Genomic DNA, 22,185 nt, shown 5'->3' with positions numbered 1-22,185 from the left:
GAAAAAAACAATGAAAAATTTTTATTAGCTCTGGTTTTTGAGATACACAGTACTTAATCTTAAAGAGTAGTTATACTATACGTGAAAAGTGAAAGTACATAAAACAATATTGTTATGTTTCTTTTAGAATATTTTAAGTACAAAATTAATAAAAAAAATATTATTCTTAGTGTTTTGACAAATAAAAGAAGTTTGTACCACCAAATTTCAATTAAGTCCATCCGATTCATTGTAAGATCGCTGTCGTTTAGCTTGTCTTTTATAAAACACTTCTGGAGCATCCCTACACACAGACCAGCAGTAGTCTGCAAGCATTGCTTCATTCCAACGGCCCTGATATCTCTGTTCCATTAAGGCAATGTCTTGATGGAATCTTTCTCCATGTTCGTCACTCACAGCTCCACAGTTTTGTGGGAAGAAATTAAGATGAGAGTGAAGAAAATGAATTTTTAAGGACCAAGTTGGTGGTAAGCTTGAAGAAGCTCTTTAACCAATGCTGTGAAGTTATCATCTCTTTTGTTACCTAAAAACCCATGTACAACCCCCTTAAAGGCTTCCCAGGCTCTTTTTTCATTTCCTGTTAAAATCATGTCAAAAGCAGGATCATTTACGATTTCACGGATTTGAGGCCCAATAAAGATGCCTTCCTTGACTTTAGCATCACTCAACCTGGGAAACTTTGCTCTCAAGTACTCAAAAGCTTGTCCTTCCTGGTCCATGGCCTTCACAAAGTTTTTCATTAGTCCCAACTTAATGTGTAATGGGGGAAGGAGAACATCCTTAGGATCTACAAGAGGCTCGTAAACTACATTTTTCTCATTAGGGTTTAGGTCTCGTGTAGGCCAGTTCATTTTTTTATAGTGAGATTTTCTATCCCGACTGTCCCACAGACACAAAAAACAACAGTACTTGGTGAACCCTAATTGCATTCCTAGGAGTATAGCAATGACTTTCAGATCACCACAGATGTGCCACTTGTGTTGTTCATATTTGATTGATTGGAGAAGTGTTTTCATATTTATATACGTTTCCTTCATGTGAACTGCATGACCTATAGAAATAGAGGGTAGCTAATTTCCATTATGCAGAAATACAGCTTTTAAGCTCAGTTTTGAAGAGTCTATTAACAGTCTCCATTCAGATGGAGTGTGATCCAAATTCAAGCAGTCCATCAAACCATTAACATCAGAACAAACTACGAGGTTTTCTTTTTTCTCAAAAAAAGGAAGCAAATCTTTTTGACGCTGTCTGTACTGAGATATTTTCACATCATGTTTTAGAAGATTCCACTGTTGTAGTCTTGACCCTAACAGCTCAGCCTTTTCCTTAGAAAAGCGAAGATCTCTTATAAGGTCACTCAACTCTGCTTGACTAATTCTGTGCGGATCACTAGACCTATCGCTTACCTCAAAATCAGGGTCATAGGATGTAGAAAGATGGGTTGCTCCTTCTAAACAGTCTTCATCACCTTCCTCTAAAATTTCATAGTTTTGGGGTGGAGAAGGGACTGGCAAATTGTCTGAGTGTGGTACAGGCCGAAGAGCAGATGGGAGATTAGGGTGTTTAACCGTTCCTGTTTCCTTCATAGATATACCTTGCTTAATGGGAGGAGTTGAGCAGAAATAACAGTCGTCTGTATGATTGGTAGGCTCACGCCAAACCATAGGTACTGCAAAAGCCATTGCCCGGTTTTTATTTTTCAGCCACTCTCGCAATATGACGGAACAAGAATTACAACATATATGAGGAGCCCATGATTCATCTTGGTCCCCAACTTTCACACCAAAATAATGTTCATAGGCTGTCTCAACGATAGGTGTCATTTTACGTTTCTGAGCCTTAAATGTTATTCCACCACATATATAGCAAAAGCTATCGACAGAATTCACACACTTTCGAGGCATTTCAGATCAGCACTTAAATGAATTTAAAAATCAACTTCACACGATGATTTCAATAGCAACCACGTGCGTACAATTGACAAACTCACATAGGTTATGTTTACTACTTAAGAACAGCTGATGAGAGGGGTGTTATGTAAACAAACATGTGTACCAACTGTTGGTGATGAAATATTTCATTTGTTGAAAACTCAATATACATATATATATAATATAATGATACTGTATCTTGAAAACAAGAGCTAATATATAATTTTTATGGTCACTTTCGGTTTTAACACGTGGAAATACATTAAAATTATCTAATTTCAACCCCGAAACAAAAACTTTGTTGTGTTAATTGGTATAGCGAAGCAAAATTTGAGCAAGACATACGACCCAGGAGAGAGAATGCCAGCTAGGCTCGTTAAGAAAAAAGCTTTTCTTCCCTACAGTAAAAATTCTACAGACCAGATTGGGAGAACTTCAGTGAAAAACTATGTGAAAGCAATATTTATGTCAACAAAAACTATCAGGGAGAGTCTAAGGTCACCTAAGGATCATATAGATCATTCAGCAATACCCGGGGTGAACCGGATCTCTTGTAACTCCATGCCGACCTACATTGGAACCACGAACACAAGAGAAATTGTCGACTCAGACAAACCGACAAATCAGCTGTCACCGAACATACTCAAAAGAAAGCACTCACATTACCTCATTCGAAAATACACAAATACTAGATAAAACTCAGAACTTCTATTCAAGAATGAATAGAGAGGCAATATATTTTCAGAAACACATGGATAATTCCGATAGAAATGCAATAAACATGAGTGAAATATGCCTCAATTGTACACAAGGTAATTTAATCCAACAAAGCCACGCCCACTCATGATAATATAAAACTGGGACAAATGCCACCAATTCGAACACTTCGACTGTCATCTCATCGCCTTTGATAATGTCTACCGCAGTTGTAGGCAAAGCGACAGGCATAAAAACCTGCAGATCACAGCCAAAATATAAACGGAAAATAATTTGACACACCTATCTCACTCTTTGACTGTTATGTTTGTATCAATAATGCTTACAATAATCAAGCTAATTTTCAGTTAATAACAAACCGAGTAATCCGACATATTCACCTTTCACGAATTCTGTAACGTGCATGGCGTGCCTTATTACACTACACTCATTAGTCGAAATACCTGTCTGATAAGTATTATCTCTATGAATGTTTCGTTAGTGCTACTCACCAGAATTTATCAAACAGTGAGTACCAAAAACAGCGTCCGGCTAATGCAAAAATGGATAATGTGAACCAACTCAAACTTGATAATCCAAGAGTAACTGCAAATTTTTTCTCCAAATTATTTTTTGGGTGAGTAAATCAATGATATGAATAAATAAATATATGACCTATTTATTGAGTCCATTGGCATCAAACGTGCTTTCAAGTATTATAGCTCATTAGTTTGAATGTTACATACACAAAATGAAGGTCGTTCACGTTTGAAAATGTTTTGCTCTGAGATGAATACAATAGAATATAATAGACATATACTTTATTGTCCAAGAAAATACAATCTTATTAACAAAGCTTGTTAAAAAATCTGATATACAGGGTGTCCCTAGACTTCCTCTTTTCCTCTCGGGAATGTATAGATGGGGTCAAAATATCACCAGTACTTCATATAACTTTTTTTCCTAAAATCCTTCGTTACCAAGTAACGGGCCCTCGAAGTTACAAAATGAAAAATGTTTTTATTTGATAACTTTTCAAGTGAATATTCAAAATCATCCAAATTTTGGTAATTGACTAAACAAATGAATTCCTTCGATGAGCTTTCATGCAGGAGTCAGTTGTTTGGCTACAAAGTCAGGAACGGACTACCCCCGATGGTCCACACCCCAAAACTTTGAAATGACAGATATTTTTCAATATTTTTCAACAAATTAAGGTTACTTGGACAATTTTATGAATAAAAGTACTCGTGTGGAAAGTCGATCGTAGCAACGAGTCTTGATAAAAATGTAGTTTCACTCGACGACATCAAACCCGCTCGTCCACCATTATTTGAAATGAATAATTATCAAAGCAGAAATAATAATGATAACGTTAATTCAACAACATTTATCCTGAGATGTCTACCATTATTCGAAAATTTTAGTTTTTGAGGAAAATGGAAATGATAGGTAAAATGTTCATAACGAATTTTTATAATGCAAACACGTTTAACTAACGAAACTTAAGAGCCTCAAGAGCAAACAGAAATGAAAAATCCGCTACAGAAACTGCTCGATATGACCACCTTCTCTCTCTATACATTTTCTTAGTCTGCGAAGACACCCTCTCTGTACTTGAAATAGCATTCCAGGGTCGTTTCGTATGGCTTCACAATGTAATGTTATTCTATTCAACAATGCATCTCTTGTGTGAATAGGTGTAGCGTAAACAAGGCTTTTTAGATGCCCCCACAGAAAGAAATCCAATGGATTTAAATCCAGAGACCGCGATGGCCATGAATATGGCCCACCTCTACCAATCCATCTATTGTGGAAAATATGGTTCAGATGGTCACGCACAATCAAACTAAAATGAGGAGGAGCGCCATCATGCATAAACCACATATCTCTTCGGATTTGCAATGGAACATGTTCCAAAAGTCCATTCAAATCGTTCTGAATGAACTCCAAATAACGTTCTCCATTCAATCGGTCCTGTAGAACAAATGGTCCTATAAGATGGTTTCCTATGAGACCAGCCCAAACATTCACGTTGAATTTCCGTTAATGTTTGGTTTGCAATATCCCATGGGGATATTCTTCGGCCCATATATGGAGATTATGAGAGTTGATAACTCCATCTCTACTGAAACCTGCTTCATCAGTGAATAAAACTCCATGAACCAATTGGCATATTCCAGTCGTGCTGGAAAATCTTGAGGTGTCATGGCATGTACCTTCTGGATGTGAAATGGGTGGAGCAGTTGTTCCCTAATTATTCTATGAATAGTGGACTTGGGTGTATGGAACTGTTCTGATAGATTTCTGATGCTCATTGAAGGATCATCAGCGACGGCTTCCAAAATATATTCCTCCAATACAACGGTACGTACAGTCCTAGGAGCGCCCTCACCACCTCGTTTTGGCAAAACTGTACCTACAATAATATCGAAATGAAACAACGTGCTCAAATTAATTATCAATTATTACATACCTGTCTCCCTCAAGCTGCGATCGACACGCTCGAATGTTTCTCTTGACGGTACCGTTCAATTGGGAAAATGCTCGGAATCCGGACGACGAGCTTCTGCAGCATTACAAAATGCTCGTCCATAAAATACATGCATATCTGCATATTTATTGAATGTAAACTGTTCGGCCATATCAAAAATATTCAAAATATCCTATAGAATATTGACAATACAATGATAGTCATATGACAACGCACCACTCAACAAAACAAAATCGCATTCCAGTTTCTCATTTTTTATCAAAACTTTCTAAAAGGTTTTTTTGTCAACATCTGTGAAAGAAATGGAACATAGTTATTCCCTGGATATTTTTCACCTGATCATGTGCAGCCGTTTTTGTAGTTCATTCGTTTGCTTTTTATTAATATAGTAAATATTTTTTCCGATGTGCGTTTTTTCAGCTAAATTTAGATTCGTGTTAAAGAATTTCTCCCATTAAATTATAATTATCAGTGAAACTCCTCAACAGTTTAGCTGTGAAGAAGAATTTGAAACATTCGAATGTTGAGTTTCATGAGATTCAGATAACTGTTTGTTTGAAGGTCATTGTCAATGTTTCGTGATGAATTTCACTAGTTCGGACTTCCATTGTCTACTATATAAAATGATTTGAAATCCCTGAAACAAGTAAAAAAGAATAATTAAAAAAGAATAGTTGAAAATAACATTTATATCAAGCAACAATAAACCTGAAATGAAATGATAGTGAAATAACCTACAAGTAAAAATATAATAATTGAATAAATAAAAATTAAAGGAATGCAAAAAGAAAATAATAAAAAAAAATAAAAAAGTGTAGAGATTCCAAGTCACGTTAGTTCACGACGTTTCGATTGTTGGTATCTACAATCGTCTTCGGGTGATGACTGATAACTGATCAACACGAAACGTGATTATTCCACACGTATTATGTACATACAAAATATGGAATGAATTCGATATTTCATAGTAGAGTAGCTTGTTAGTTTAAAAACACCACGAATTTACAGAACTTGATATTTCTTTTGAAAAAATATCTGCTATCACAATTGTGACTTAAACTTCCATATACCTAGATACTGTACTTTTTGTTTACGACTTCATTTTAGCATACTTTGTATTATTCCTGTTATGAATGTTTTTGAATTACCGTTATCATTATTATTTCTGCTTTGATAATTATTCATTTCAAATAATGGTGGACGAGCGGGTTTGATGTCGTCGAGTAGAACTACATTTTTATCAAGACTCGTTGCTCCGATCGACTTTCCATACGAGTACTTTTATTCATAAAATTGTCCAAGTAACCTTATTTTGTTGAAAAATATTGAAAAATATCTGTCATTTCAAAGTTTTGGGGTGTGGACCATCGGGGGTAGTCCGTTCCTGACTTTGTAGCAAAACAACTGACTCCTGCATGAAAGCTCATCGACGGAATTCATTTGTTTAGTCAATTACCAAAATTTGGATAATTTTGAATATTCACTTGAAAAGTCATCAAAGAAAAACATTTTTCGAGGGCCCGTAACTTGGTTACGAAGACTTTTAGGAAAAAAAGTTATATGAAGTACTGGTGATATTTTGACCCTATCTATACATTCCCAAGAGGAAAAGAGGAAGTCCAGGAACACCCTGTATATAGCACTTCAAAGAATAAGAGAAAAGAAACAATTCAAAAACACGAATACACAGAAACACAATTTGAGTAAAACTAAATTAACATATCTAATAGATAAAATATTTCAATAGAAATTAAAATTTCCAAGGGAAAATGATTTATTCATGGCCATCACTAGTGTATTCAAAGCGGAATCAGGAAGGTTATTTAAAATTTTTACTGAAATTTCATCAATGCCTGTTGCATTTTTGTTTTTATTTTCTTGCAAGATTTCTTTCAGCTCTAATAAATTTGTGTCTTCAAAGTGAAAGTTGTTGGGCATATTTACATTATTTATTTAAATAATCCATAGGATTTGAAGTAGGAACATGGGATGAAGTTAGTTTTTAAACAATTGTACGGTATAAATTATTTAGTGTTTCCGGATCTATATTGACGTGTTCTGGAATTGAATTCGATTTATTTCTTAGACTATTCACTATGGCCCAGTTTTCTTTGATTCTTTTATCAGCTTTGTTTATTCTACTCTTGACATGAATTTTTTTGCATGTTTAATTACCCGTCTGTAAATTTGACGGAATTTGTTGAAAAATGTTATAAAAAATTTATCGAAAAAATATTTTCGTATTCAGTGAAGCGATCTCAAGTTGGTCGCAGAAATTTTGATGCCCTGTGTAATCCACGATTTATTTATCTTTTTAATCTTCATTTTCTGGTTAGGAAAACATTCTTCAAAAAGACTGGTTAATAATCTTTGAGAGGCGCCTATAGAATCGCTTGAGGACAAAACCTCTTCCCATGCAGTTTGCTCGCAATTGTGTTTGAATTTGTTAAAATTTTTGGAGCTGTATATTCTACAAAACTTGAATGATTTCTTTGAGTTTTTACTTTCAATAGGAAATTTAAAATTATACCTTCATGGTCTGATAGACCAGCTGGGATCACACTGCACGTCAATTTTTCTTCATCCAGGTTTGTGCAAATATAGTGTTTAGTAGAAGATGAATGTTGTGAGATTCGTGTTGGTTCTTGATTTGACATTTTCAAATTATATGATAAAAACAATGTGTCGAGTGCTTGTGTTGATGCAGAAGTTTTGTCATCCTAATTTATGTTGAGATCTCCAGCTACAATAAGCTGAGAATTACCTGGAAAATAATATAAATTGGAAAATAATAATATAATTTGGAAAATTATGTTGTTCAAGAAAAATATAAAGTTCATTACCCTTATTACGTACAGATTGGATGTTCAACAGCAACAATGAAACTCTTTTGTCAACATTACAATTTTTTGTTATTCCAGGCTTTTTTGATTTGTCAAGTTCTCTGGTAGTAAGTTTGTATTTGGTGTCTTCTTCACTAAAAAAGAGAACGTCGCTCCTTGCGTTCCCAAAAGTTTATTGGAACTATACTGGTTGCCATGAAGCATGTCTATTTTTTTCAGTTTTTCCCGGTTATTTCTTCTATACCTTAATTCATTGATTATCTTCGTTATTTCTCTACCCAAATAGCGCGATACTACTGCCTTCAGCCCGGATCCATCTCTTGTGTAGTTTGAAAACCTTATGAAGTTATTGCATTCCAAAAAATGGATATTATCCAACTTCAAGAAGTGTAATTTTTTGTGTGAATTCAAATTATTTTCGTATATTCTTCGATTTGTGCTGACGTCATATCTGTAAGGCTCTGAAATAATAAGCAATTGTGTGTGTTGTGTTTCTTCAACAAGGGTATCCAATAAACTTTCATTTGTTTCACTAAGCCATAGCACTATGATATCACAACACAACAAAGTTTTTGTTTCGGGGTTGAAATTAGATGATTTTAATGTATTTCAACGTGTTAAAACCGAAAGTGACCATAAAAATTATATATTAGCTCTTGTTTTCAAGATATAGTATCATTATATTATATATATATATATATATGTATATTGAGTTTTCAACAAATGAAATATTTCATCACCAACAGTTGGTACACATGTTTGTTTACATAACACCCCTCTCATCAGCTGTTCTTAAGTAGTAAACATAACCTATGTGAGTTTGTCAATTGTACGCACGTGGTTGCTATTGAAATTATCGTGTGAAGTTGATTTTTAAATTAATTTAAGTGCTGATCTGAAATGCCTCGAAAGTGTGTGAATTCTGTCGATAGCTTTTGCTATATATGTGGTGAAATAACATTTAAGGCTCAGAAACGTAAAATGACACATACCGTTAAGACAGCCTATGAAGATTATTTTGGTGTGAAAGTTGGAGACCAAGATAAATCATGGGCTCCTCATATATGTTGTAATTCTTGTTCCGTCATATTGCGAGAGTGGCTGAAAAATAAAAACCGGGCAATGGCTTTTGCAGTACCTATGGTTTGGCGTGAGCCTACCAATCATACAGACGACTGTTATTTCTGCTTAACTCCTCCCATTAAGCAAGGTTTATCTATGAAGAAAAGAGGAACGGTTGAATACCCTAATCTCCCATCTGCTCTTCGGCCTGTACCACACTCAGACAATTTGCCAGTCCCTTCTCCACCCCAAAACTATGAAATTTTAGAGAAAGGTGATGAAGACTGTTTAGAAGGAGCAACCCATTCTTCTACATCCTATGACCCTAATTTTGAGGTAAGCGATAGGTCTAGTGATCCGCACAGAATTAGTCAAGCAGAGTTGAGTGACCTTATAAGAGATCTTCGCTTGTCTAAGGAAAAGGCTGAGCTGTTAGGGTCAAGACTACAACAGTGGAATCTTCTAAAACATGATGTGAAAATATCTCGGTACGGACAGCGTCAAAAAGATTTGCTTCCTTTTTTTGAGAAAAAAGAAAACCTCGTAGTTTGTTCTGATGTTAATGGTTTGATGGACTGCTTGAATTTGGATCACACTCCATCTGAATGGAGACTGTTTATAGACTCTTCAAAACTAAGCTTAAAAGCTGTACTTCTGCATAATGGAAATCAGCTACCCTCTATTCCTATAGGTCATGCAGTTCACATGAAGGAAACGTATATAAATATGAAAACACTTCTCCAATCAATCAAATATGAACAACACAAGTGGCACATCTGTGGTGATCTGAAAGTCATTGCTATACTCCTAGGAATGCAATTAGGGTTCACCAAGTACTGTTGTTTTTTGTGTCTGTGGGACAGTCGGGATAGAAAATCTCACTATAAAAAAATGAACTGGCCTACACAAGACCTAAACCGTAATGAGAAAAATGTAGTTTACGAGCCTCTTGTAGATCCTAAGGATGTTCTCCTTTCCCCATTACATATTAAGTTGGGACTAATGAAAAACTTTGTGAATGCCATGGACCAGGAAGGACAAGCTTTTAAGTACTTGAGAGCAAAGTTTCCCAGGTTGAGTGATGCTAAAGTCAAGGAAAGCATCTTTATTGGGCCTCAAATCCGTGAAATCGTAAATGATCCTGCTTTTGACATGATTTTAACAGGAAATGAAAAAAGAGCCTGGGAAGCCTTTAACGGGGTTGTACATGGGTTTTTAGGTAACAAAAGAGATGATAACTTCACAGCATTGGTTAAAGAGCTTCTTCAAGCTCACCACCAACTTGGATGCAACATGTCCTTAAAAATTCATTTTCTTCACTCTCATCTTAATTTCTTCCCACTTTTGTGGGAGCTGTGAGTGATGAACATGGAGAAAGATTCCATCAAGACATTTCCTTAATGGAACAAAGATATCAGGGTCGTTGGAATGAAGCAATGCTTGCAGACTACTGCTGGTCTGTGTGTAGGGATGCTCCAGAAGTGTTTTATAAAAGACAAGCTAAACGACAGCGATCTTAAAATGAATCGGATGGACTTAATTGAAATTTGGTGGTACAAACTTCTTTTATTTGTCAAAACACTAAGAATAATGTTTTTTTTATTAATTTTGTACTTGAAATATTCTAAAAGAAACATAACAATATTGTTTTATGTACTTTCACTTTTCACGTATAGTATAACTACTCTTTAAGATTGAGTACTGTGTATCTCAAAAACCAGAGCTAATAAAAATTTTTCATTGTTATTTTCGTTTTTATCACCCCAAAATCAGTAGAAATTGACTAATTTAGTGTAGGAAACATTCAAAAAATATTTTTTTGTTGTGTTGTGTATCCTTACTGAAGAATTCTTTTGAGTTCGTGATAGCAGTATATATCAGCTCTTCATCGGTCGCTCCTGATTTCCTGATCGACTGAAGATAATATTCTGTTATTCGTTCTAGATGATTTATCATTTCCCTTCCAAACTATCCTGACACGAGTAAAATTCTATTTTTTGACGTGTCAGCGTGTAAGGATACTTCAAGATATGTGTTTCCTTTATTTTCTAATTTTTCCTTTTCCAGTAGTTCATGAACTAGGTTCAGTTGTTTCGTGGTGCTGTTCTTTTTCTCAGATAGTTTCGAACTATTGTGGTCTTGCTTCAAACTGGCATAATGACATTTCAATTTCTCTAGTTCTTCTCAAATAGACTTCTTTCTCCTGGGTCATTGTTTCAAAAGATGTCATCATGTTTCATCTATTCAAGTCAACTTTTATTACTTCTAATTCTTTCTGTAAGACCGCATTTTTTTGAATGAGATTAGTAATTTCATTTTTTTGTTCTCTGATGATTCTTTTCTGTTCGTGAAGTTTGCTAATGTAATTTTGTTCAGCGCTAGCAACTTCATCTTCGAAGTTCTCCTTAGTTTCTGATTAAGTACATCTCTTTCTTTATTGCCCTTCTTTAGTTCCGCTATTTCATCCAATAGTTCCGTGACCAGGATGTCTCCTTGACTTTCTGTAAATTCTAACTGTGATTCCATTTCTTTTAATGTTTTTATCGGCGATTCAACTTTTTCCCCTGCTATTCGTAGACCATCGTCATCACTTTTTTTTGGTTGCACAATCATTAGAGCATATTATTTTGTGGCCTTCCACTATCTGCATATATATTTTACTCTCCATACAGCTCTGGTGGAAAATGCCTAGACATTGTATACAACATACCTTTGTACATTATTTCTTCTTGCAGCATTTAAATGATGAATCCACTTTAAAACGATTAATCCAATAACTATCACATCAACTGGTGAATTAATAGAAAATTTCACAATTTTCATTCCATGTAGCAATTACTGTTCGTACGCCTCTGGTAGGGAGTTATTCATTCACTTAACTTGCCAGATGTGGCTAATTTCAACCACTTTATGGATTTAGTCCCAACTGAATCGAATGAAGATTTAAATTATCACTAACTCAGGCCTAAAAACTTCTTTTCATCTTCACAAGGTTATTCGCGGAACTTTTACTGTTGTTTTGATGTGAAATAAGAAATTATTCATCAGTAAAAAACCACTAAATCTTTAGTTTTTTTTATTTAATTTTTGTTAAAGTTGCTGTTTTTCATATCAACTGAAATCATGTAATGTAGACTTTCAATATATTCTCACTTCATGACATAATCACATAAGTGACAATTCAAATTAGAATAGAGTAAGAAGAGTTAATGAATTCAACTCTACAAAGTCTTCTGTATCTTCAAAACGAATAAAATTTTATCGCCCAATATAACAAAATCATTCCGGGATAAAAATTCACCAATAATCAAAAAACACAAATCGCAAATTTCAGATAAATATACAAAGAGAGCTCTTTGTGGAATCTGAAGCGTTTATCAAAAAAAACCTTCTGGAGTTAATAATGAGTAAACATGAATATAGTTAGCGTTTAATGAGATTTTGACATTGCAAATTCGAAATTTTCCCACTACCTCCATTAACAAAATTTCACTTCAACTTTTGTTCATAATACTAGCCTTTTGCATCCACACAAGGATAAATGTTTTGTTCAAAGTGCTTTCGGGCATTCATAGGCATATCACGTGTAAAATTGCGGCCAATAGCCACTGACCACTCATTGTTGATCATGTAGAAATGTTGGTTAAATTTTATGGATCTTCATCTTCAAGCGACCCTCTGGAGAACATGTAACGGAATCAAATTTGGTTATCTTGCGTGCCAGTGGGAAGGTGCCCCGTCGTGTTGGAATCTCGATTCATTTTCATTGTAGCGGTGATTATGTTCATGAGTGACTGTTGTTGCAAGTATTTTTCTCCTTACAGGAGAAAAATACTGCAAGTATTTTTCTCCTGTAAGATTTCCTAGCAGAACAAATCATACCAACAACTCGGTCGCCATAAATAGGGAGTTTATGCCAGCTCTACACCCCCCCCCCCTCCCCACTTTTGACATCAAACGTCCTTGAGCTGAGCGCGTGATTTGACCTTGAGTATATGAAGTTTCACTTCGACGTTCGATTCTGGCTTCGATACACAGCTTCAAACTTCTAACCACGTCATGCTGATGCTGCCACTACATACTCTGATGGTACGGTAGTAGATTTCTTGCCGTGAGGTGTATGCAGCGTATGCACCAGAAGGTCATATCAATACCTGAATTGAGACATTCTGCTGTTCGCTCACCGGTCGGAACAATATACTCTAATAACTTGGTGAGACGGCATCTCAGCTAATGTCCAAATCATTCCTTCAACCCAGTATTGACGTAGTCAGTATTCAGAATAGTATAATTTTGTCTTTATTGCAAGATTGCCGATCGATATTGAAAAGTCTCGATTCATTTTGCAATCTATTCACCATTATTTCCAATTCCTTATGATATCAATAATCATACTGATTGATTATTGTGAAAATAAATGAGTTCTGTTTGAACATTCAAAATTTTCCCAAGTAAATCAAAACGGCTCAAAATCAACCAGAGCTAGACGCAATCGAACCATATGAATTATCCGAAATATTTTCAATAGTGCCTGAATTCGAAAGTGATCAAATAATTTTGAATGCCTTCCTGAATGCTTATCTCATATTCACAGCTCATCAATGTGATCTATTAGTGATTCACATTAAAAGCAAACTTGCAGGTAGAGCAGCACAGTTGATAGTTTCAAGAAATCCTGGAACTTATCCTGAAGTCAAACATTTATTGAATTTGTATTTTGGAGACTAGAGATTCAACATCATTGATTCATGATCTCCGGACTTGAACCACGAATAGGTCAAGTAATATATGCCTTCAATCTGGCAGATCTACTTGAAACCCATATTAAAATTAGTAGGGAAATACAACTATCCTATACTGTGTATATCAATGCCAGTTCTCTCATTCATCTAATTAGAAGACCCAATAATTTCAACAATTTCAAGAAAAGGCGTTTGGATTTTTTTTATGAAACTTTGTTATTAGAGTAATTTGGTTCATGTCCTGTTTTTATAGAATGTTGTGCTGATACACATGATTTCTTATTAAGTTTCATATCACTTTTATGTGGAGTTATTCTATCATTAAGAATTCTAGATGTTCCAAAATAATACAAGTTACAATTGTTAGAAGGAATGTTATAAATCACAATCGACTTTTTCGTAGTTACCATTTAATCTTTCTATTTAGTATTCAAATTCTTTATATATTCAATATTTTTTGATATATTTTGATATTTTATTCATTATGAAAAGTTTTATGATAGTTGAAAATAAATTTTCAATATCAGGTTAATGAACAAATCAATATTCAAATTTATTAAGAAATGTACAATATCGAATGAAAGTTCAAAAATATTAAAAAATTTGTTAGAACATGCACAGTATGTTGAGTGTAAACACTTGTATTAGACTGGGTTAATCGAAAAATAAAGATCATGTCAACTTTTATGTCAATTGTTTATAAAAAATGAATTGAATTGAAGAAATATTTCAACAAAAGTATTTTATTATGAATGAAGGTGAAATAAATTATCTGTTGAAGTGAATTATTTTACTCTGAACACATCCAATTTTGTAATGTTTTTATAAATGCTGTTCTCAACTTTTTGATTTCTTGTAGAATTATATTATACATTTCACATCAATACATATGCAGTGTTGTTGCATCAAATGTAGACAATTTGAAAACATTTATTGGTCTTTGATCTTGAACTGATGTTCAATTATGTCAGTATATGCAAAATGTTTTTTTATATAGATTGTACTGATTTTGTAAAATGTTTGTCTGTGATTCAAAATGAAATATTTTCCGAATGAAACTTTTGATGGAAATCTGAAAGGTTTTTAAAAATTATTTTTATTGAATGCTTATGAATAGACTTGACAGATTTTAATGAATGTTCGTATGCACCACTTCAGGCTATAATTCCGTAAGTCATAATAATGGAAAATAATGTATGATAAAACATCAGTAGTGTTTTCACTTCAAATATATTTCTCAGAAGTCTGAACCTATAAAGATATTTTCTTGATTTATTTGTTGATTCAAATGAATATTGTTTCCACTTCAGGCAACAATCTATATTAAATACTAAATATTTTATTTCTGGGATGCTTTTCAATTCAAGAGTGCAATTGCATTTTTCAAAATGTTTTTGTGAACATTTCGAACTATGAATTTTTATTTCATCAGATTTTGGTTGATGTTTTTCACTACATAAAAATGGCATGCATTTAGTTTCTGTGATATTGAGTGTGAGCAAGTCATAACTCAAGTTATGTTTTAAAATTGACATGCCAGCTTCAGCCTTCGATATGGTCTCATCCCAGTTATCTCCATCCACTACATAAATATAAAGTGTCATCCGCATATGGATATAGATCACCATTCAGTAAATCATTAATGTAAATCAAAAAAAAGGACAGGTCCTGAAACCGTGCCTTGAGGAACATCCCACTCTGTTATTTGTTGGTGACTCTTATATTCATTTATTTTTACGAATTGTTTTCTGTTTCTCAAGTACCTAACTACGGAAAAGTTCACGGCAAACACCTCTTATTCCGTATTGTGTTAGTTTCTACGTGAGTTCAGAGTGAGATACAGTATCAAAAGCTTTTTTTATATCTTATAATATTCCAATCACTTCTTTATTAGTATTCAGTCTATTATATCTATTTCGAGTTACACTGAAAATTGCATCTTCTGCTGACATTCCTTCCCTAAAACCAAATTGTTCACTTGACAAATTTTTTTCATTCGCAAGAAGGTAACTAATTTTTCGAACACTTTACTAATATTACCAACTTGTTAATGATATTGATCTATAATTATCAATAGATTGTACACTGGTATAACTTAACAAATTTCGTTAATTGATGGAAATATATCAGATGTTGAACATATTAAAAATATGAATCAAGGGTTTTACTATGAAATACTCAACACATTTGAATGAAGTTTTATTTAATTCAAGGAAGATAAGCTACTAGGTGATAAGGCATACAGAAATAAAATACACACAAATTGATACCTACATAATAGATCCAACCATTGTTTGAAGGTGATTGACAATGTTTCGTGATGAATTTCACTAGTTCGGACTCCCATTGTCTATTATATAAAATCATTTGTAATACCTGAAACAAGTAAAAAAGAATAATTAAAAAGAATAGTTGAAAATAACAATTATATTAAGCAACAATAAACCTGAAATGAAATGATAGTGAAATAACCTACAAGTAAAAATATAATAATTGAATAAATAAAAATTAAAGGAATGCAAAAAGAAAATAATAAAAAATAAAAAAGTGTAGAGATTCCAAGTCACGTTAGTTCACGACGTTTCGATTGTTGGTATCTACAATCGTCTTCGTGTGATGACTGGACTGATTCCTCCGAGAGATGACTATTTTATAGGTCGTTGAAATACTTTCACTTTCTCTACTTTCCATTTTCCGCTTCACTGGTTCCGTGAGAGATGACCGATTTGGCGGGAGTTGGTCATTTTTCGTTTGATGATGGGTTTCCATATGTTACGTATATCTACGCTGGCCTGGCTGAATACGTTGTTGGACAACATGTATGCGGCTTCCTTAAATTTTCTCCTGAACCAATGTTCCTCTCTGTGCAAGATCTCAGCTTGGGACCACTCGATGTTGTGTTGATGGGTCCAAACATGGTCTGCTATTCCTGATTTGCTGGTTTCTCCTCGCTGTGTGTGCTTCTTGTGCTCGGCAATGCGAACATTCAATGGCCTCTTAGTTTCACCAATATATGATTTTTCGCACTCACAGGGTATCCGGTAAATGCAATTCTTGGAATCGCAGTCCGCGTTTGGGGGCCTGGTTTTCGTGAGGCTGCTACGGATAGTGTTACCGGATCTGAAACAGGTTCTAATGTTGTACTTGGAACCAATTCTTCTTATCCTCTCCGATAATCCTCTGATGTAGGGAAGTGCAAGCACTGGTTGTGACGGCTTCTCTTCCTTGCGAGGCTCCTGCTGTCTTTTAGCCAAAGTCTTTTCTACCATCGCTTTGGAGTATCCATTCCGCTGAAGATCATTTTTGATGATGTCTAGTTCCTTCTCGAGACCTTCCTTTGTATTACAGAGCCCAAAAGCACGGTCTAATAGAGTCTTGATGATTCCTCTTTTTGTCGATTGATGGTGGTTGGATTCGTGGTTCAGATACTGTCCCGTATGAGTGGGTTTTTGGTATACAGATGTTTCCCACTTAGTGTCGGTCCTCTTCACCAAAACGTCTAAGAATGGCAATTCATTGTGGATTTCCTTCTCCATTGTGAAAGTGATGGAAGGTCTCATGCTGTTGATGTGTTTCAGAAAGGCGTCTAGTTCAGTTTTCCCATGGTCCCATATTATGAAGGTGTCGTCAACATATCTCAACCAGACTCGAGGTTTCTTGTGGGCTTCTTCAATGGCCAGAGTTTCAAACCACTCCATATATATGTTGGCTATGACTGGTGAAAGTGGCGATCCCATTGGCAGTCCCTCATCTTGTGTAAAAAATTCGTCCTTCAGTTGGAAATAACAGTTTCGTACACAGCATCCTAGTAATTCCATAATTACTTCTATAGGTAGATTCGTTCTCTCTTTCAGGTTCCCGTCTTCGGATAGCTTTCTCTGTATGATTTGGAGTGCTTCTTCGACCGGAACGTTGGTGTAAAGGCTTTCCACGTCGAAACTAATTAGTTGATCTTCCTGTGTGACTTCAATTGACCCTAGTAGTTCGACAAAATGTCTTGAATTCTTCACAAAGGACGATGTTTTCCCTTGTAATGGTTGTATTAAGGGAAGTAAAAATCTAGACAAGTTTTGAGTAGCCGAATCTCTGGAGCTGATGATCGGTCTAAGCGGAACGTCCTTCTTGTGGATTTTGGGTAGACCATACAAGTGAGGGGGCTTACTGTGGTGCGGTGTTAGGCATGATCTTTCCTTGTCCGAAAAATAGACTTGGTGTTTTTTCAAAATCTGGTACAACTTCCTTTCGATTGATGCAGTAGGGTCCCGTACGATCTTTGTGTATCGTCCCTTCTGCAGAACCTCTTCGATCTTCTGTTCGTAGAGAACGGTATCCATTACCACAGTAGCGTTTCCTTTATCTGCAGGTAGGATCTTAATGGTGTTGTCTCTACGTAGGCCGTTCAGAGCTCTACGTTCTTCCTTGCTGATGTTAGATGTTGGAACTGGTTCTCGATCCAACTGTTCTCTAATTTTCCATCTGAACTCTTCTGCCTCGGTCTGGTCAATGAGGGAACTGGTGGATTCCACTGCAGTAATTATCTCCAAAGTGGGCACAGATGTTGGCGTAATGGCAAAATTCAGGCCTTTCCTCAACAAGGATTCCTCTATTCCCGTGAGCGGGCGGGAACTCATGTTGATGACGTTGGTGGCTCCATAGTTGTCCTGTTTTCGGTCTGTATTTGGGCATTGTTTCCTCACTAACTTCCCCCACTTTCTGTTGTGGGTATTCTCCATGTCTTGGCGGATCTTCAAGCACGTCCTTTCAATCTTGGCAAAGATTGGTCCATGATCATCTTCCAATGTCTCTCTTCTTATTTCTTCGAATCGTTCTGTGGCATCCTGCAGCAAAGTTGACCTCTTCCAACGGTGTTAATTGATTTGAGACCTTATCAGTGCTCGGCTGGCGCGTTCCAATATGCGTTTAGCTCTCTCTCCTGGGATTGGCGATTTCAGTAGAAAACCTTTGGGGATGATGTTATTGTCTCTGGCTCTGCACAGAAAACTGAGGTGAGTTTCTTCCTTTGTAAGCTAGACCATAGTCTTCTCATATCCTCGGAATAAGTCGCTGGTTCCGGGTCCGTACCGGGTATTCAACGTTTGTTTGAAGGTGATTGACAATGTTTCGTGATGAATTTCACTAGTTCGGACTTCCATTGTCTATTATATAAAATGATTTGTAATCCCTGAAACAAGTAAAAAAGAATAATTAAAAAGAATAGTTGAAAATAACAATTATATTAAGCAACAATAAACCTGAAATGAATTGATAGTGAAATAACCTACAAGTAAAAATATAATAATTGAATAAATAAAAATTAAAGGAATGCAAAAAGAAAATAATAAAAAATAAAAAAGTGTAGAGATTCCAAGTCACGTTAGTTCACGACGTTTCGATTGTTGGTATCTACAATCGTCTTCGGGTGATGACTGGACTGATTCCTCCGAGAGATGACTATTTTATAGGTCGTTGAAATACTTTCACTTTCTCTACTTTCCATTTTCCGCTTCACTGATTCCGTGAGAGATGACCGATTTGGCGGGAGTTGGTCATTTTTCGTTTGATGAGGAGAAACCAGCAAATCAGGAATAGCAGACCATGTTTGGACCCATCAACACAATATCGAGTGGTCCCAAGCTGAGATCTTGCACAGAGAGGAACATTGGTTCAGGAGAAAATTTAAGGAAACCGCATTTGTCCAACAACGTATTCAGCCAGGCCAGCGTAGATATACGTAACATATGGAAACCCATCATCAAACGAAAAATGAACAACTCCCGCCAAATCGGTCATCTCTCACGGAATCAGTGAAGCGGAAAATGGAAAGTAGAGAAAGTGAAAGTATTTCAACGACCTATAAAATAGTCATCTCTCGGAGGAATCAGTCCAGTCATCACCCGAAGACGATTGTAGATACCAACAATCGAAACGTCGTGAACTAACGTGACTTGGAATCTCTACACTTTTTTATTTTTTATTATTTTCTTTTTGCATTCCTTTAATTTTTATTTATTCAATTATTATATTTTTACTTGTAGGTTATTTCACTATCATTTCATTTCAGGTTTATTGTTGCTTAATATAATTGTTATTTTCAACTATTCTTTTTAATTATTCTTTTTTACTTGTTTCAGGGATAACAAATCATTTTATATAATAGACAATGGAAGTCCGAACTAGTGAAATTCAGATCCAACCATCATCTAAAACAGAAACGAACCGTCATCAACACCCCAGTGAACAGAGCTTTGAGAACACGTCGACAACGAAATAAAACATCTAACAACTGTATTATAAGCGAACGACTATGACAGAAAAGACATAATCCGTGCTACACGTCCAAGGGAAAATTAACACCGTCTTCAAGCCAACGAAGAAATATCGACGTTTTTGAGATCAGCAAAAGACAACAGAGATCCACTCAAATCAGCGGGAGTTCACAGAATGCCATGTAACTGTGGTAAAGTCTATTTTGGAAAAGAAGCATTGGTACCCGCCTAGTCGAGCACAAGAAGAGTTGCCGATCTGGACAGACCGAGAAGTCTGCAGTCGATGGACATGCACTGTCAGTACGCGCGAACCCGCCACTACAGAAAGAACGCGAAAAAATCAGCACTATAAATGAAAAGACAGAAATGGGAGATTCAGTTTCAGTTAATACGTCAAGAATAACCAAAGAAGATCCCGGCGAAATCCCGAAAGTAACCAAAACACTTCAGTTCATCATTAAAAAACCTATTTTGAAGCTAACTTGGTTAGCAAAACGCTTGTTAAGAAAGTATTTTCGTTCTAATATAAAAAAATTATTTTCGATAGCTCCATTTGGGACCTTTTCCTTTGGCAGATCTGTTACATTTTCTCCGAGGAACTTCAGGTTTCTGTAAAAGGAATTGATTCATTCCATCAATGAAAAAGTTAAAGTTTGCTATCAAGATCTGATATCTGCGTATTTTTATTGATATTTTAGATCAGGGTTTCCCAATCTTTCTGCACCAGCGTACCAATTGACTTTTTAAGAAATTTTGACGTACCACCAGACCTAAATATTTCAATAAAAACATAATATTTATTCTTCTACAAGTGTTTGGAGGCTTTTTGAATTGAATTCCTAAGAAAATTTCATATTTAATGGTTACATGTTTGTTTATACATAGTATGCTTATAATAAAGGAGAAATGAAAAAATCAAAATGGTATTAATTTACAGTTCTATTTATCATCCATAGGTCTGAAAACATACAAATGGAAAATCTGTACAAACTCAGCAAAAATTTATTCATCATACAAAATATACTTTTGAATTTAATAAAAACTCACTTCTCGATGTATAACAAACAGCCATATTCGAAGCCTAAAATACACTTTGAAAAATTTGAAGTATTCCTGTCTGAATCCACAGACGTTTAAGATGGATTTACGATTCGATGGATAATGGTAAACCATGTCTTTGTGTTTTTGTCGATCTGGCCAAAGCTTTTGATACGGTTTCACATAAGAAATTAATAAAGGTAATGGAAAACATCGGTTTCAGAGGGACATCGCTGAAATTATTTGAAAGCTATCTCTCTGATAGGAAACAGTGTGTCAAAATAAATGAAACACTTAGTTCTTACCGTACCATAGAATATGGAGTCCCCCAAGGAACGGTATTGGGGCCTCTCCTATTTAATATCTACTTGAATGATTTGTTTAGGGTCAATTCAGAAGGTACCATTATTAGTTTCGCTGATGACACAGCCGTACTATATCGCGCTGAGACTTGGAATGAATTGAAGGACAAGGCTGAGGGAGATTTTATAAAAATTGTCAGTTGGTTTAAGAGCAGGTTGCTGACAATTAACCCAAAAAAAACTCACTTTGTACCTTTCTCTTATTTCAACAACAAATTTCCAAATTATACCTCGTTGGAAATCGATAATGACAATGACACAATGACTATAAATATGAAAGAACATATAAAATATCTTGGCATAATAATAGATAAAAATGTAAGATGGAGTAAGCACGCAGAATATGTTGCGAATAAAATAAGGTTTCTACTGAACAAATTTAAGTTTTTCAAGAAGATTTTTGACATAGCACAGCTACGAACATTATATTTCAGTCTAGTACAGTCCCATATCAACTATGGAATAATTGTGTGGGGAGGTATTACTGATAATCATCTCAGGGTTATAAATGTCACTCAAAAATTTCTCAATGAAATTATTTTCAATAGAGATTTATCCGTCTGAAATACTTTTCGCAGAATCTAAATTTTTTACATGTAGACATCTATATTTTCAAAGTCTCGCTATGTATCATAGGAAATATGAAACAAAATTATTGTCTGTGGATCATTTGCACGATACCAGATTCAAGCACAACACCTCAAGAATTCCTAAAGTAAGTACATCTCGAAGTCAAAGATTTCTCACATAC

At 35.1% G+C, this 22,185-nt stretch overlaps 1 protein-coding gene across 4 annotated transcripts in view; it reads left to right on the top strand.

Moving 5' to 3' along the window:
- The first annotated feature begins 3,123 nt into the window (after positions 1–3,123).
- Positions 3,124–22,185, top strand: part of LOC111516494 (ATP-binding cassette sub-family C member 4) — a 259,489-nt gene continuing 240,427 nt past the window's right edge. For all 4 annotated transcript variants that reach the window (XM_074178633.1, XM_074178631.1, XM_074178626.1 and 1 more), the window contains exon 1: positions 3,124–3,264. In XM_074178633.1, coding sequence (XP_074034734.1) covers positions 3,191–3,264 — 74 coding nt within the window. In that variant the 5' untranslated portion in view covers positions 3,124–3,190. The remainder of the gene's footprint in view (positions 3,265–22,185) is intronic.

Source organism: Leptinotarsa decemlineata, unplaced genomic scaffold, assembly GCF_025532065.1.
Source record: "Leptinotarsa decemlineata unplaced genomic scaffold, Ldec_3_MD MMD2_tig00004204_RagTag_RagTag, whole genome shotgun sequence".
In the NCBI taxonomy this organism is placed as follows: Eukaryota; Metazoa; Arthropoda; class Insecta; order Coleoptera; family Chrysomelidae; genus Leptinotarsa; species Leptinotarsa decemlineata.
This window is presented reverse-complemented; position numbering and strand designations above follow the sequence as displayed.